General features: G+C 42.3%; 2 protein-coding genes across 3 annotated transcripts in view; one reads left to right on the top strand and one right to left on the bottom strand.

The window, feature by feature from the left end:
- The first annotated feature begins 592 nt into the window (after positions 1-592).
- Positions 593-3991, top strand: cmklr1 (chemokine-like receptor 1). The gene is made up of 2 exons (XM_058070530.1): positions 593-701; positions 783-3991. Exon 2 carries the CDS (start codon positions 808-810, stop codon positions 1843-1845), a length of 1038 nt encoding a protein of 345 aa, XP_057926513.1. The 5' UTR covers positions 593-701; positions 783-807; the 3' UTR covers positions 1846-3991.
- A 5013-nt stretch (positions 3992-9004) lies between these two features.
- The window catches only part of wscd2 (WSC domain containing 2), an 88989-nt gene continuing 80389 nt past the window's right edge, over positions 9005-17604 (bottom strand). For both annotated transcript variants that reach the window (XM_058070036.1, XM_058070035.1), the window contains exon 9: positions 9005-10711. In XM_058070036.1, coding sequence (XP_057926019.1) covers positions 10359-10711 — 353 coding nt within the window. In that variant the 3' untranslated portion in view covers positions 9005-10358. The remainder of the gene's footprint in view (positions 10712-17604) is intronic.

The following is a 17604-nucleotide window of genomic DNA, read 5'->3' as shown; positions in this document are numbered from 1 at the left end:
GCTTACAGATTATTCAATACGCGCTGCCAATCAACATAATGACAGAGTGATGATAAAGACAATTGTTCACTCGCTTGTTCCTCTGTGGTTTTCATGTCACCTAAAGGAACCAAGATGTCACATGCATGTGAAACAGCTTGCTTATTAAATCCAAGGGCTTGCTATGGTTTATATGAAAAGCTTTGACTAATAACCATATGAACATAAAACGGTAAAATGAAAAGCTGAGTCTATTTCCAGGCCAGCCGATGGTTTATGGCTTTATGAACACTGCGCTCCCATGTGCAGTCTTCCTCTGTCAGCTTTGAACAAACACATGTGGCTGACAGGAGGCCTCTGGCAGACAACAGAGAAGCATCCAATTCCCTAAACATCAGAGCCGTCTCCCAAAACTCTGACACTGGCACATGTGAATATTTTATGTGTTTCATGTTCACAAGACAGAAAAAGAACACAGCAGTTTAACGCTGTTTTCTTTTTTCTTGACACATGATTTGGTCTAGCCGTGTTTCTTTCTTCTCTTAATGGACTTCTGTATTCTGCGAGTTCATATCACCCGTCTCAAATAGGAGTACTGACGATGGTGTGGTGTTGAGAAACCATCCGGTCAGCTGATTGCTGATTATTTTAAAAAGTGGAGGAACCAGCACAACTCTGCTGACTCTTGTCTCTGGACACCACCAAGTCAACAGCAGTGGGAGGTTTGTACTGATATTACATTATCTGTCAAATTGGATCAAATGCCGCACTGATTTCTCATGTTTTTCCTGCTTTCCCCACAGATCCAATTTGAACTGTTGTGAGAAAATGGATGATTTGGTTTATGAATATTATGGCAACTACAGCTACGAGGAAAGCCTTGTCCCCCACGAGGAGGCTGTTTTTCAGCACAAATCCACATGTACTGGCGACGTCCTTTGCGTGTCTCTGCTGGTGATCACTGGGCTTATTTTTGTGCTGGGCTTTTGCGGAAATGCTGTGGTCATCTGGATCTCTGGCTTCAAGATGAAAAAAACAGTCAACACAACATGGTACCTGAGCCTGGCCATCTCCGACTTTGTCTTCTGTACCTTTCTGCCCTTCATCATCACCAACATGGCAATGGAGAGATGGATCTTTGGACTCTTCCTGTGCAAGTTTGCTTCATCCGTGTTGTTTCTCAACATGTTCAGCAGCATATTCCTCCTGGTCATCATCAGTGCCGACCGCTGTGTGTCTGTTGTATTTCCTGTCTGGGCTCAGAATCACCGCACGGTACGAAAGGCATCTGTTGTTGTGATCCTGGCATGGATTCTCGCCATAGCGCTGAGCCTTCCCTCTGCGGTCTTCCGTGACGTTCAAAATCTAATGGGTCGAAGCGTTTGCTACAACAACTACACATTACATCAACACAGTCACAGGATTATCGTAGGGAGCCGCTTCCTGGTTGGCTTTGTAGTGCCTTTTGTCGTCATCAGTATCTGCTACTTGGTGATCATTTTCAAACTCCGCACAAACAGAATGACCAAATCCTCCAAACCCTTCAAAGTCATGACAGCGCTCATTGCCACTTTCTTCATCTGCTGGCTGCCCTACCATGTCTTTATCCTCCTGGAGCTAAACCACCAAAGCTACAACCATAGCATCCTAACTACTGGACTACAAGTGGGAACATGCCTGGCAGCGGCTAACAGTTTCCTCAACCCGGTGCTCTATGTGTTCATGGGCAATGACTTCCAGCAGAGGTTTAAGACCTCCTTGCTTTCAAAGATGGAGAACGCCATGGGAGATGAAGGTCGCACCACCAGCCGGTATTTGTCCAGGTCCAGCTCTGTAGACGTAGGCAGGGCATCAACACACATCTAAAAATCTCTCTCTCTCACACCAGTTTTTTTGGTCCAGAACTGACATGAAGGTAATTTGCACAGCATCACTATATGGAAAGTAAGCTGCAGGCAATTTCATCTTAAACGTGTGTGCAAGCCTGGAACCTGATGTAAACTTCATGCTGTATTTCATCGGGGGATGACCTCAGCAAAGGCCTCCACACTTCAGGCGTGTGACAAATAAATAATGAAAATGCAAATTACTCGCATATTTCACATCCAAAACAATTCACACTGGCGGCAATGGCAGTCATGAGCACATATTCCGCATAGTTGCGTGAGCCAATAAAAAATTCATCATTCCTGAAAACCAAAAAAATATGTCACGTTCATGTTCAGTGTGAAAATGTAAAAAAAAAAACAAGTGTGTGAGTTCATCACATGATGGCCAGCATCTAAATAACACAAGAGACAATGTATATAAAAGGGATTTTGTATATATTTTTGATTGCAAACATTTAACCCCTATTTTTAACAATATATGTATCTCCTATATGTGTACATGCACTCATTTATCACATTCATTTGTAACCACTGACCCACAGAGATAAACACATTACTATGCAATTTGAGATAATTCCAGCATAATAGCAAGTCTTTGCTTAAGGGAAGAGATACAAAAAAAAGGATTCTGATTATTTTTTCCATTTTCAAATCAAAACTGAACCTCCAGCCGCCCTAACATCAATCTGTAATTGTGTTTGTTTGGCAGTGTTTATTTACTGGTTAGTGGTTAAATGTGATGGATAAATGGGTAGATGTATTTTCTGAGACAGGGTACACTTAGTTGTCACATGAAGGCCTCGCTTAATGACAATGGGAAATGAACATCTTCATTCAGTCCACTGCTCTACACGCTATAATTGCTTTTGGACAGGAGATTATTATATGATGAATAGATCCCTTTGAACAATACCGTTCATCCATCACGCTGTAGTTGAAATACAACACGTCCAGCTGTTCTAACCAGTCAGCAAGCAGCTTGTTGAATGGACACATTCCTTTGTCATTTTCACAAATTAAAGCTGTACACTATCATTCATGCATTTTATTATTCTATTTAATTTTTGCCTTTTTAAATCTCCATTTTCAAAAATAAAAATGTAACTAAGGAAAACAGCTCGTGTGTGTTCCTATTTCTCAAAATTAAGGTACCATAAGTGGTTCAGTCACAAAGATAGATGAAGCAATTAAGTCTTATCAGTAAATATTTGCTGCGTGAAATGAAAAGCACCGGTGACATTAAATGTCATTATTATTTCATTGTGACCTGTATTTTGTCCAAATACACTGTCGAGGACTTTGTAGTCACCTCGGCTACTACCAATTTGAGTTGCGATTGCTCATATTTTTTAATGGAGGCAGCATGTTTTGGGGTCAAAAGAATACACCGCCATTGCAGACAAGATGAATGAGACTACTTTGCTCTTTTGACCTAGGGAATGAGTTTTGTAGTTACCTATTTCCCGCAAGCAGGGACAATTTTGGACAATTATATGAAAAGAGCAAGAGAACCTGTTTTTTTTTTGATGTCGTAATAGAGAAGGTCTGCATTGCACGGTTACATCACGGAGCCAGAATAGAGGCTACAATCATCTCTTACAATATCCTGACAAGTAGAGCACGAGTGGTGTGAAGTGATTCTGCCAGAAAATGACATGGGGATAGTCGTTCTTTGCAGTTCAAGTCCAAAACGTAGCTTTTTTTTATAGGCTATACTGTATACAGGTAGGGTATATAATACTGTAATAATGTATGAACCTTACTCTATGGTTGCGAACATTTATTATTCATTCATTTTCTAACGCTTATCCTCACGAGAGTTGCAGAGCCTATCCCAGGTCCCGGGTACACCCTGGGCTGGTCGCCAGCCAATCACAGGGCACATATAGACAACCATTCACACCAATCTAATTATCAGACCTAGGACACGCTGGAGGGTTTATGTCTCACAGCTGGCCTGGGAACGCCTATTGGCGAACTGGAACCGGGGACGGGAAAGTCTGGGCTTCCTTACTGTGATTGTTGCCCCTGCAACCCGGATCTGGATAAGCGGAGTAAGATTGATGGATGCATAATTATCTCATTCCAACAACAAACAACAGCTCATTGGAACAGGCAGGTTATCTATCAGGACTATTCACAACATTGTCAGATTGTCCGTAATTCAATGTTTTCGGTGACATGTTTCCCCTTGAAAATTAGTGGACAATTCTAATGTTGCCCTCATTTTTACACTCACTTTTTAAAGTTTATCGAGTATTATTTATTTATGCATATTTTTTAGCATTGTTTCTTTATCACTGGTTTTTATCATGTGTGGCAGTCTTTCTTCTGCAAATAGATTGATTGGTTGATTGTTTGTATCTGTTGACTGTATGTGTTTTATGTCGTATTGTTTGGTACATGAACTGCACATGCTTTGATGCTCTGCACAAGTGAAGTTCCTAACGGATAAATAAAGTTCTTAAGTAAGTAAGTATTTTACCTTTAACATTATGTAACATCGCATCTCGATGTGGTGTTTGCATGTTCTCCCCGTGCATGCGTGGGTTTTCTCCGGGTTTCCTCCCACATTCCAAAAACATGCTAGGTTAATTGGTGACTCGAAATTGTCCATAGGTATGAATGTGAGTGTGAATGGTTGTTTGTCTTTATGTGCCTGTAAGATTTTCAGTTGGAAAAAAATGGCCTCTTACTAGCCCGGGATAGCCATAGCAGCTGAAATGTACACCAGACATGGGCTTGAGAGCTCTTCAAGTTTATTTCGCAAGACCGTGCAACAGCATTTCCCCCAGCACACACAACAGGCCTCTCCCAAACAAATCCCCCCAGCCCCTTTTACCCTTGAAGGGTCAACCATAGTTCCCAATGAGAGGGTGAGGCAATATGTCTAAAAGGTACCCTATTTACATTTATAACACCCTTCTTTTATATTACAAAAGTCCTTCAAGATTCCCACACTGAAGTGTCACTTCCTGTATACATTTAAACACTCAATTACACATAACAACTTAGATTACTGAACTACCACCCAGTTAATCCCCCCCACCTCCAGGTGACACTTGGGAGAGTCCAATTAAGGTGATCAGCCTCTGGCCTGCACTCACATGGGAGCGCCTCCATGTTTGTGCCCCGACCAATCACCTCAAAAAAAGGAGAAACTGGTGAGAAATTAGGAACAAAACCAATGACTTCTAAATGAAAAAACTAACAACTTAAATGGCAACCAAATATAATCAAAGTACTAACCAGAATATATGTAAATAACAAAAGCTAGCTATATACACCAATAGAAACATGACAGTGTGTAGGTGGGGCATACATCTGATCAGTGAGGGAGGATTGGCAGCTCCCTCACAGTGCCCTGTGATTGGCTGGTGACCAGTCCAGGGTGTACCCCGCCTCTCGCCTGAAGACAGCTGGGATAGAAAATAGATGGATGCTAATGTAGTCTTTTTCACTAACAGTGTATGGGTACTGCAAAAAAATCCAATCCAACAAAAATTAAATTAAATCTTCAATCGAAGTCAAAAAGGTTTTGCTTAAAGTACACTCGCCTACTTGTTGGCAGCTTGGAGATTGTTAGAAAAATTCTGAAAGTTAGAAAGAAATTGATTTTTTTTTTTTTTTGCGTTCAGTACTACTGTTTCCATGACACTGAACCTTCTTCCTGTTTACAACAGTGTGCACTCCACTCACCAATAACAAAAGGGGGCATTGTTACATGAGTTATTATTTTACAGCTTTCTTATTTTTCTGTGTGTGTCGCTCATGCACACCTTGGCTGTTAGAGAAGAAATACAAACAACACAACATTATAAATAATTACCAAAGGTCAAACATCTTTTCCAAGAAATCAGAAACAGCACTGTGGTTTAATAAGTCTGGTGATGTTTGTTTATTCAATCAGGCTCCGAACACCAATTAAAGTAGGGCAATGTCACATCAATGCTCGTTGAATTATGTATCGTGAGTAAACAAATAGTTCATTTACTTTCGATCCACATAGAAAAATCCCCATAGATGAATACCTTTCATTTCACTCAGCAGGTTAACTCACGTTGTGTTCTTTTAGACAAAGTGTTTTCTTATTAGGTTATGGTAACATTAAGATGAGTTCAGGTCAACTGTCTGACTCTGTGTGTTTACTTGTGTGGATGTGTGTGTGTGTGTGTGGTGGAGTGTGGGGAAGGGAAAATGAGGGATTGGGATAAAATGGCTGTCGAAAAAGGTCAGTGGGTCGACTGGTTTTGGGTTGGAAAAAAGTTTGATTTGCAGGATATTTTGGAGTATTAGCACTAACCTTTTACAATATTGAAGGATTACAAGCACTAAGGTCTAAGATAGACTAAGAAGTTCTTCCCACCTTCATGTGCTATACACACTGGCCATCCATCCATCCATCCATCCATCCACTGGCCTACTAAACTTGAATCCTTTATTCCTCCTGCATCCTCCTTCTGTTCACCTGCTGTCCTCTTCTTTCTTTCATCTCACCTATGCGTCACCTTTTATCTCATCCCTACATCCTGTTCCTGGCTTGGATTGAACTTCCTCGGTCAAGCTCATCTCTTGCTCTCTTTCTATGTACATCTACACAGTATATATCATTTTAACCTTTATGCTACAGGGCCAATGTCGGTGTTAGTGACCAGTTGGTGAATGTCACTCTTTGCAAAGTCAAGTGGGAACACTGGCAGACAAATGCTGACATAATATGATAGAAGGTCATACTTAATCGTACTGACATCTGATAGTGTCCCAGCCAGGGCTTCCATATGTATGCTATAGAACAGTCTGTAAATCTATTCCAAAAGTAAAGCCTAATATATAATAAATTATGCTCCAAAAATGTGCTCTTATCTCTCATACGTGCTTTTACATATACAGTACGTGTTTCCTTCTCAACTTAAGAAGACCACGGTTCTCAAAATCTCAATAGTTTAACATCATAAACTGGCTTTAGAAAGCAGCTTTAGAAAGACAGTCTTGTTTCCTTGCTGATGCAAACAAGGATTGAACACAAATCAAGTTCTTACTTGACCCATCCACCTGCATGGGCCTTCTCTGTCTATGACATCTGAAGCTGAGCGAGTCTCATTTAAATGCAAATGGATTTATATTTGAATTACCTGGAAACACAGACGTGCCCTCTGCGGTGGACACACACCAGGGTGACAGAAAATCTCACTATCTGACAAGCTGACAGGGCCGATATTTGACATTGGAGAATGAAAAGGAGAATGTATTTGTGTTTACAGTTCATGAAAGTGTTATTGATCATTGTGTTATCCTTTAAAGCAGGCGTGTCAAATTCAATCGCACAGGGCGCCCATACTCAAAGCCGACTTTAGGTTGCGGGCCAAATAAGACAACCGATACATTTTTGTTTTACATGGGCGTGGGGGAAATGTGCATATTTGAAAATATCTGCGTTTGTGTCTGTTCATTCCTGCTTGAAATGTCTACTTTCCAATAGTCTCTGAGGCTGTGAATGTGTCCTGACTGCTGATTGAAAAGGAAGGGGGGTTGGGGAGGGGGCTGTGGCTATACAGTGGTATGAAAAAGTGTTTGTCTTCTTCCTGATTTTTTATTTTTCTGCATTTTTGTCACACTAAAATGTTTCAGATCATCAAACAAATGTAAATATTAGTCACTACCAACACAAATCAACACAAAAAGCAGTTTAAATGAAATTTTTCATTATAATGGGAGAAAAAAATATATAGTAGTTACTAGGAGTACAACAATATGTGTGTTTTTTTCAAACCATTCAATACAGGGGTCACGGTTGGAACACTTCCGGTTGCCAACTTGCCAACTGTCATTCCTCTTACTTTGCCGCAGCAGCTGCTCATCACCATGGCTGGTGTGCTCAAACTGGCTTCCTACGGCACCTACGGCTATCGTGACCGGGAGAACCTGAGTGAACAGCGGGAGAAGCCGCTCGCCATGGCAAGGCGCATTAATGTAACGCATTAATATGGCGCCGTGCTTCCATGGAGGTGGGGAAAAAACCCACAGTGTACAGCTGGTGGATTATGTTGCCCACTGCAGGAGGAGCCACACTGCTGTGGTCGGACGGCCAATGTACACAATGTACTTTTAAACCTGAGACACACACACACTCCTCCACTGGCTTGCTGTTGCAACCTGGCTGCGTGCATGCAGAAAATTATTAGCGTCTCAATTTTCTTACTACAGGCTTTGTGTCTGTGCTATCTGCGGGTTTGAAAATGCATGCAGGCCACGTGCTTTTCTCGTGCGATTTTCCCCAGTTTTGCACATAGCCAGCACATACATTGGGATGTAACCCCCCCTTAAAGTGCACTTACAAACCGAAACGTACATTTATGATATTGGTCAAAGTGACTCATTAGCAATACATTCATATTTATAATGCTGTACAAAATGTAGTAGTTATTTGATATCACTAATAAAATGTCTCCTTAAATCTTGTATAGTGGTGAGTGTGTGCAGCAGCTTGTACTTTTCAGGTGAGAAAAATGTTGGCAATTTCAAGAAAATTGAAATTACAAAAGGCAAGGTCATTTTTTTGTATTAAAAAAAACACAAACCAAACACAATAGGTAGAAGTTCCAGCATTTTAATAAAGAAGATGTCAAAATGCTGAAACTTCTAACTATTTTAGGTTATTTAGGTACCCATTTTAGGTTATTGAGGTAAGAAACACTATTGAATTCAAGAGATAACTCATGGCAAAACAGGAAGGTGGTTACATTATAGGTTGTTTTAACATTTTTGGCTTTCTGGAACAGACAAGTTGATTTATATAATTTTTTATGGAGAAAATGTAACGACTTAATGATGCAAACCAAGATTTTACTGTATTATGAAACATTATTAAATCTAACCTGCCCAAATTGTGAAATGTAGGTTTAAAAATGCTCTTTTATTTATTTCTATCAAGCAGCAGCGCATCCACTGCCATCCTCTTTTAATGCTGCTGATTTACATAATCCATTTGATCATCAAACTATTTTATTGTTCTTGTCAGCAGCACTTCAAAACACGTCAGTTTGATGTACTGTTGAATAACACTGAACTGAAATATTCAAGGGATTTGTCTGAAAACGAGACAGAAAGAAAAGAAGAAAAAAGGGAGCATGACCTCTACTTTTAATCGCTTGTTGCAGTAAACACACCCCAGACACTAAAGCGTCTGCAGGAACGACATAACCTCTGTGACATCACGCAGGAACTTTTCAATGACAACAAAGCTTGTTCCCGAGCTCAATAGGTGAAAAAGTTCCCTTTCAAAGCCGCTCATCACGGTGTTGACATTTGCCTGATTATTAATCATGGAGACAACGAATACATTATCCAATGTACTAATTTATTGGGCTTCATCACAGTACATTCGTTCCATGGCAATACATTCAAATACGACACCTTTGTGCCTGTTTGTCAATGACAACAAGAGCCAATAAAGTTTAAAGCATCTGTCAAAAATAGAAACAGTGTCTACCATTTGTTTCTTGTATTACAAATATTTGGATGTGCCAACACACATTATAAAAATATAGATATAAAGCAAATATCCTGAAAATGGAAGTCAGTTATTGTCTCTTGGCTCTCTGCATTGTTATTTGTTTAGCTATTTATTGTTTTTCTGTACATGCTTGTTTTGTTGGAAGCATGTGGCAGAGAGACGTACTGATGTTATGAATAGAATTTTTGCAGTCTGTGTTTTTTTTTAATTATTATATCACTTCTTTAACTATTTAATTGCCCTTATCACAACAAAGCAATAAAAAAAAGATTGAGTGCTAAGAAAACTGAAGATAAAAGAACTAATCTGACCTAAAGCACACAGAGAGGGATTCTTCAGAAATCTTTGGGCCAAGTGTTGCACTGTCAAGTGCTTTTTGGGTTTGAATCCAGTGTCAAGAGAACATTATTCACAAGCAGACTGGCCGGGCCACGTGTGTGTGCTGCACACCAGAGATAAATAAATGCTCTCAAGATAAATCATCATCTCTCTTTGACTCAGTGCCCGAGGAACTGAGAACTTTATCATCAAAAAGAGAATTTCTGCTGCAAAAAGTAAGTTACCCCAAAAAAGGAAAAACACAGTATCATTATCAGGTAGTTATAGCCTGCATATTGCATGAATCCCTCTGATAAGGGGCTTTCTTTTGAGAACTTCACCTACAAATGTTTCAAAACTAAAGGAGCAGCAGAAAATGTTTTCATCTTATTTCTTCTTCTTGTTGTACAAAATAAGCTCAACATACCAAAGCGTATTAAATTGTTTTCACTGCGCTCACAGCTTGCTATCGGAGCCTCTTCATGTTAAGGCGTGTGCACATGCCGACACAGCACATGTGCACAGAAGAGGACAAGTGCTATTATTTTCTTGTCCAACACATCAATTGAAGAAAAAGTGTCTTCATGAAAAAGAAAAACTAATAAAATACGTCTAAGGAAGGAATCTTGCCAAATGTGCTGCAGAAAATATGACATATATCATCTTGGCATGTATTCATCTGGAACGCCAGACATGTTCCTTTTCTTCAAGGCAGCGTCAACCGTTCTGATGAGTTCATTGATGTTTGCTCGCATTTCAGGAGTGTATGGGTCATATTCCAGTTTGCGAAGCCCTGACCTCTTGAAGTTGCCGTCCTTCTGGCCTTCCACGCAGAGCAGACGCTCCTCGGAAACCTTCAATCCCAAGAACTGGACCATGCACTTCAGCTGGGAGAACAAGTCTCTCTTCAGAACCTCAAAGTGGACCACATGGACGTTCTTCCCGTAATGGAGCCAATCCAAAGTGTGGGATGCCCACCACGGAGCATAGTTCTTCACAAACTCGGGCCACTCTGCAGGAAAAGGAAGCAGACAGACATTGTCTATAAATAAAGACTCATGTTTAAGACAATGTCGATGACCTCCACCAGCCTAACACCTGATGGTAAGCTGCCAAATGTTCAATTCTCCAAATACCTTCATCTTTCAAAATTCATTCTTTTATCTGATAAATAATTAACATGCATCAGGAAAGAAAGTGTGCCACTTGTTCTTGAGGTACGTCAGGGAAATCACATCTCAGACTATGATTATGTATGGAAAGTGAATGCAAATAAAATGCGTCTTATTCGTATTTAATTCTCTCATCAAGGGATGGAAAAATAAAATGCGCTTTTGAAGTAAGGAAACGTGCTTCTAATGGTCCACTTTTAAGCCTCTTGTCTGATCTCTTTAAGATCACACAAGCCTAAATTAACATTTCGTTTCCTGTTTTCCTATTTTTGAAGTGTATTGTTGAAGTGCATCAAACCACTAAAACCTGACATTTAGCAGTAAAAATGTCTTAAAGTGGAATCACGTTATATCTCTTATTACAGTGGTTCCCAAAGCGGGTACGCTTACGTCAATTGTCATAGGGGTGAATAAAAAGGAAAAGCAATTAGTGCCCAACACTCAAAATTACTAGTGCGCCTGAACGCCTCACAGTGAGAGGCGCCTGCAGCACGAAGGAGAAAGAGCTGTGGAGAAAGTTGTTCCAAGTTTGAATGGGAAGAATGCCAATATCAGAGTGGAATACAGGATATGTAGGATGATGATTTATCTATTTATCAGTGGTCACGTCAACTTTATTCCAACGTCACTATGCAAGATACACATTTTTCACCTGAAATTACTATAAAATGAATGAACCAATGAACTATGTTCAATATTCATTCACCCATTTTCTATACCGCTTTCTATACTGCCTCACGAGAGGCGGGGTACACCCTGGACTGGTCGCCAGTCAATCACAGGGCCCATATAGACAAACAACCATTCACACTCACATTCATTCATTCACTCATTCATTTTCTACCGCTTATCCTCACAAGGGTCGCGGGCGTGCTGGAGCCTATCCCAGCTGTCTTCAGGCGAGAGGCGGGGTACACCCTGGACTGGTTGCCAGCCAATCACAGGGCACATATAGACAAACAACCATTCACACTCACATTCATACCTATTTCAAATGTATTAACATGAAAAGGTTTATGTTTTTAAGGAGTATTGGGTACATGACTTCAGATCAAATGTCTAAATGTTATTTGAATGTAAAACGTTTGGGAACCACTGCCTTATTGTATAGGCATGCTCAAAATAAACTAAACTATGACTTTGACTAAAGGATACAAATAAATTAGCAACCAATAAACAATTAGTCGTTCAAAAAAAACGGGCTTCACAAAGTCTGTCTGTTCCTGGTGGTCCCAAGAAACCTCATGTGGTACAGGTTATACGATAAAAGTCAAATATAAACAATGATATATGACGTTGATCTTTCCTTTCTTTGTGAGTATAACAGCTGGGAAAACTTTGTACAAGATTTTGGTTTGTATCCGTGACATTTTGAGCCATTCATCCTGGAGAGCATTTGCGATGGCTGGCTCACAATCTCTGTTCTGGTTCACCCCAAAGGTGAACGTTGACGGTTTGATGGGGTTGAGTCATCCACACCTGATTCATCCAAACATGCCTCAAGGGACCTGGCTTTGTGCATCAAGTAAGACACGTGCTAGTGCAAAAGAGAACCTACCCCACAAGGGGGCTTACCCCATACTCGACCCACAAATGTTGAAGCATACAATGATGTGTTGGAAAAAGTTTGAAAAAAAAAGTGAAAAAAGATTATGGTAACAAACAAGTGAAAAAAAAACCCCAAAAAATGTGTTTTGTGTTATTATTTCTTATGGGAAAAATGTATTTGGTTATGTTTCAGTTTGAGTTGGACCTTCTGGAACCTCTGCAGGTTTTCTTTTTTTTTTTTGAGGGAAGGCATCAACTGCTGGAGAATGTTATAATGGGACCCTCTGTACTCATGGTCTTGCCCTTAACATTATATTAACCTCCAAACAATTACAGCATCAAAACATCAGATACCATTCACTAAATGGGAAAACGATCCACGTATATCCCCCAACCCGTACTTCTGTCTGGGCAGACATATGCAGAGATATTTATTCCATGACAATAAATAGAAATTTAAAACCAATACAATATAAAACTAAGATTTCATCTAACAAAGTCGATTGCACAAAAGGGAGTTATCAGACACAGACACCTGTCTGTTCACAATGCACTTTGGGTTGCACAGGTAATTATTTGCATGCCACACAGGTCTGCAAACTGGTACATTCCGTTTGGTTCTCAGTAATTGATAACCTATCAATCATCTTGGGCTGTGGGATCCTATTAAATCCATCACTGTGTTTTCTAGGCGATACCACACAAGTAGACCTTACTCATAAATATCATAATCAACCTCCTCATCTCTTTATAACTTTTGCTAAAAAAATTTTTTTTCAAAATTGGAAAAATGAAAAAGCATGCAATATCACCCACTGGATCCATTTAAAAATAGATCACATATGGATAGAAAATAATACATCACAAACATAAGTCTATATCAACCTTCACAGAAATATCAACCCCATTTATAGATTATCTATCAAAATGCCTGCATAACATGAGATACAAGATTTGTTTATTTTTAGGGTCGTTTGGTTATCACTTTTGTTTTTGTTATTCTTATTGCACACCTTATTGCATATCCTCACTAGGGTATGCTGGAGCCTATCCCAGCTGTCTTCAGGCGAGAGGCGGGGTACACCCTGGACTGGTCGCCAGCCAATCACAGGGCACATATAGACAAACAACCGTTCACACTCACATTCATACCTATGGACAATTCTCCTTTCTTAAATCCAATGTCAGCGTAACAGTCTACCAGAATGTTTGAGAGAGCTTCATGATTCCTTCTGCTAAGAATTTGCATGGAGATTCCGGACCTGGCCCTTGCCCATACCACCAGACGCACCAAAACCTGGTTTGACGCTTGTGCCATCACAGTTCTTGACTGCCGAGCCAACTCGCCAGATCTAAACCCCATTGAGAATTTATGTGGTATGAGAAGTACCAGACCCCAAAAACAAAGAAGAGCTGGTGGCAAGCATCAAGGAAATCAGGGCTTCCATGACTCCCAGCCAATGCCACAGGCTGATTGCCTCAATCCCACGGCACATGGAGGCAATGATTAAGGCAAAGGGGTTCCCAACCAGGTATTGGAAATTGGCATATCGTTTTGAAAGTACTGTATTTTGATTGTTTTGATGTGATCCTTCTTTCTTTCTTTTTTCTGCACAAACTCAAAAATAAATGGTGATTTCTTTACAATATTCTGATTTTGTGTGGGTTTTGGAAACTCATATGATGTAGAAATAAACATACTATTATTCATCACTATTGTGTATCATTTAGTGACAAACCTCCCTGTCCTCTGTCACTTGTCCTATGTTTTATGTATTGTGTTGTATAAGCCTCTCACTTATGTAAATAAGTAATATTTGCATTACATTACAGTAATAAATAATATGTAAATATGCAGTTCATAAGTTCATCACTGCTGCAAATACACACTGAAAAAAATATTCAAAGTGGCTTTAGAAAGCCTGTTGAATGTGTGGTGACAGACACCATTAATATCACAGGAGACCTTATCGTACCATCAATTGTAGCGTATGAAAAAAAAAATAGAGGAAGTGCATCTCTGCCACACAGTTTACATTTCTCCACAGCCTTAAAGAAAAAAAGTGTAAGATAAGATAAAACCAAAAGAAATGCATTCTGCTGTGCTCACACTTGTGGATGCATTTCAGGTCAGGATCTGAAGTGTTTCTATTATTTGTGGACGTTTGACCTCTAATGCCATATACAGCAACTGTGCAAAGCATTCATGTGTAAAATAACTGACAGTGCTTTATGAAGTTACAGTGACATTTCAAAGAAATGACGCTTGCCCCCAAACTGACTCCAAGTGACCCCAGTAGAAGGCATCTGTGTCAGCAGCATCATCCGGAGAGGTGAGTGCATCAAATGATACATGCAACTCCCCGTGCACGCTGTCATGCTAAGTCTCGAGCTTGCAGCTTCTCCCCCGTATCCAAAGTGGCAGCTGTCGAAAGGCCTTTCACTTACTGATGTCATCGCATCATTTCCCCACCAACACAAGGGGGGAATGTTCATCGGAAATGGCAGACCAAATGTGCTGATGTTTTCACAAAGAGATATAACTGCTGGGTAGGCAACTCACCAGCCCCTGGAAAATCGATTTTTTCAGAGAGAAGATTCGCGGACCAGACAAAACCAGTTGCCATAGTTACAAAGACATACCTAAATTGATGTACTGGGGGAATGGGAATATGCATGAAATATATAAAGGACTGTGAGGGGAACATCATCCGGCCTCAAGGGGTTACGGATTCCATAAGTCTTCTATCATACAAAAGAAACAAAGACTTGATACTCAAGCTATATTTAGTCATCAAGTTAACGTAATTAAAAAGAGAATTGATTCAATTAAAAGGTTCCACCAACTAATGAATGAGAAACCAAATACCCAGTTTACTTAGAGAAATATATTCTAATATAAAGCCAATTGAGGCAATAAAAAACATAAAAAAGATTCAAATGAACGCTGATAAATGAACTGATATTCATATTAAGTATTAGGTCTTGCACGTTCATCTTTGTCTTCGCTATGACTTCATCTTTGGGTCACTTATTTAGTACTTCCATGTCTTATTTTACTCTGTTTACTATGTGTCACCTTTACTTTGTGTCCAGACTACACATGAGTTTGGTGCATTAATCATGTTATTAAGTTCTGTGTCACAGTCCTGTTCCTGCCTTCTGGTCTGCCTCTCCTTGTTTTCCAGATGTCCTGGAGCGGGCTGGAGGCGGGAGGACTGGGCACACCTGAAGCCCATCCAAATCAACTGCCCATTTAAGGCCGCCGCTTGCAGCGGGAGTCGCTGGTTCCTCGCTTAGTATCCTGCAAGCCGTCTGGTACTCCGGTATACCCAGCACTCCCTAGCCGTCCAGCCAGCCTCCTGTTGTTCACTTTAGTAATTTATGTTAGCAGTGCTCTGTGGCGAGATTTTTGTTTTTTCCTCGTGTTTTTCCTCGCCACCACCTTGTGTTGCCCCCTGGGCAGTTTTTGTTTCTGGGACTTTGCCTATTAAAAGACTCTTACTGCAACTCCTGTTGGCCTTCCTCCGCATCTGGGGTCCAACCCTCGACACCCCGTGACAGTAGGAACCAGCCAAGTGATATGGACCCCGCGGAGCCAGAGCCGATTAAATTGGCTCTACGCCACCAGGCACAACGTCTGGGGAAACAGGAGGAGCAGCTCAACGCCTTGGGCTCCTGCGTTAAGAGCCTGGCCGACCAGCAAGACGCACGGATGAAGGCACTTGAGGCTCAACTAAGCGCATTGGTGTCCGCCTTGCAGCGCGACGTTCCCGTCGCCACCCCCCCGACGCTCCCCGAGCAGCCCGCCGACCTCCCGCCGACTTCGGACGTCTCCTCACCTGCTCTTGGCGCGCTGCTCTCCAAGCCGGAGAAGTTCTCGGGTGATTCGGGGGAGGTACGGCCGTTCCTCACCCAATGCGAGCTACACTTCGAACTGCAGGCAGCGGCTTTTCGCTCGGAGCGAGCGCGAGTGGCGTTCGTCACCTCCCACCTGACTGGGAGGGCTGGAGCTTGGGCCACCGCTGAGTGGAGCCGCCGTTCTCCTGTTTGTTCGTCATACGCCGCCTTCTCCCAGGCCATGGAGCAGATCTTCCAGCGAACCCCGCCGGGACGCGAGGCGTCCCGGGCTCTCCTACGGCTACGCCAAGGCCGCCGCAGCGCGTCCGACTACGCCATCGAGTTCCGGGCTCTGGCGGCTGAGAGCGACTGGAACCCGTCGTCCCTCGCGGACGCCTTCTTCCTGGGCCTGTCGGACAACATCCGGGAACGAATGATTCCTCTGCAGACGCCATCCAACCTCGACGAGCTCATCGCCTTGGCAATCGGGATCGAGAGGCGCAGCAACGACCACAAGGAGGACCGCCTCCTCCAGCACGGACGCCTCCCTCCCGGCTGCTTTCTGCGCGAGCACGGGGACCGCTCGCCGCCGTCGTCGCTGCGTCCCCTCCCCGCCGTCGAGCCCGCATCTGCACCAAGATACGACGAGCCCATGCAGCTGGGAGGAAGTCGCCTCACCCCGGCCGAGAGGGACCGTCGTCGAAGGATGCGGCTCTGCATTTACTGTGGTCAGGCGGGCCACACTATCTCTCGCTGCCCGGTCCGCCCAGATCGCACACACTCGCAAGCGTCGCCTCCTCGTGGCGCAACGGTGGAACAGCCGGCTGGGATGACGTCACTAGCAGACCCGGCAGCCGGCAGACTACAACTCCCAGGTACGCTCTCCTGGCGCGACAGACACGTCAACATTTCAGCCTTTATTGACTCTGGAGCTGATGATAGTTTTGTGGACGAGTCATTTGTTAAACGCCTTGCCATTCCAGTTATTAAATTGCCTGCGGCACAAGTTGTGCACTCCCTCGACGGGCGTCACCTGGCCACGGTTACTCACCAGACCGCGCCTCTCTCTCTACGTGTGTCCGGTAACCACCACGAGTCCATGAGTTTTTTTGTTTTCCCGTCACGCTCCGCTCCGGTCGTATTAGGGCTTACCTGGTTACTCAAGCACAACCCGCATATCGATTGGGTCAAATCCTCCATCTTAAACTGGAGTGTGTTCTGCCACACACACTGCCTCAAATCAGCGTGGCCTCGTACCACGTCCTCCTGCTCTGCCCCTCCCGAGAAGATCGACCTCTCCTCCGTTCCTGACGCCTACCATGATTTGCGGGAGGTTTTTAGCAAG

The sequence above is a fragment of the Doryrhamphus excisus genome, chromosome 4 (assembly GCF_030265055.1).
Source record: "Doryrhamphus excisus isolate RoL2022-K1 chromosome 4, RoL_Dexc_1.0, whole genome shotgun sequence".
In the NCBI taxonomy this organism is placed as follows: domain Eukaryota; kingdom Metazoa; phylum Chordata; class Actinopteri; order Syngnathiformes; family Syngnathidae; genus Doryrhamphus; species Doryrhamphus excisus.
Note: the sequence above shows the minus strand (reverse complement) of the source record. Positions and strands in the feature narration are given on the sequence as shown.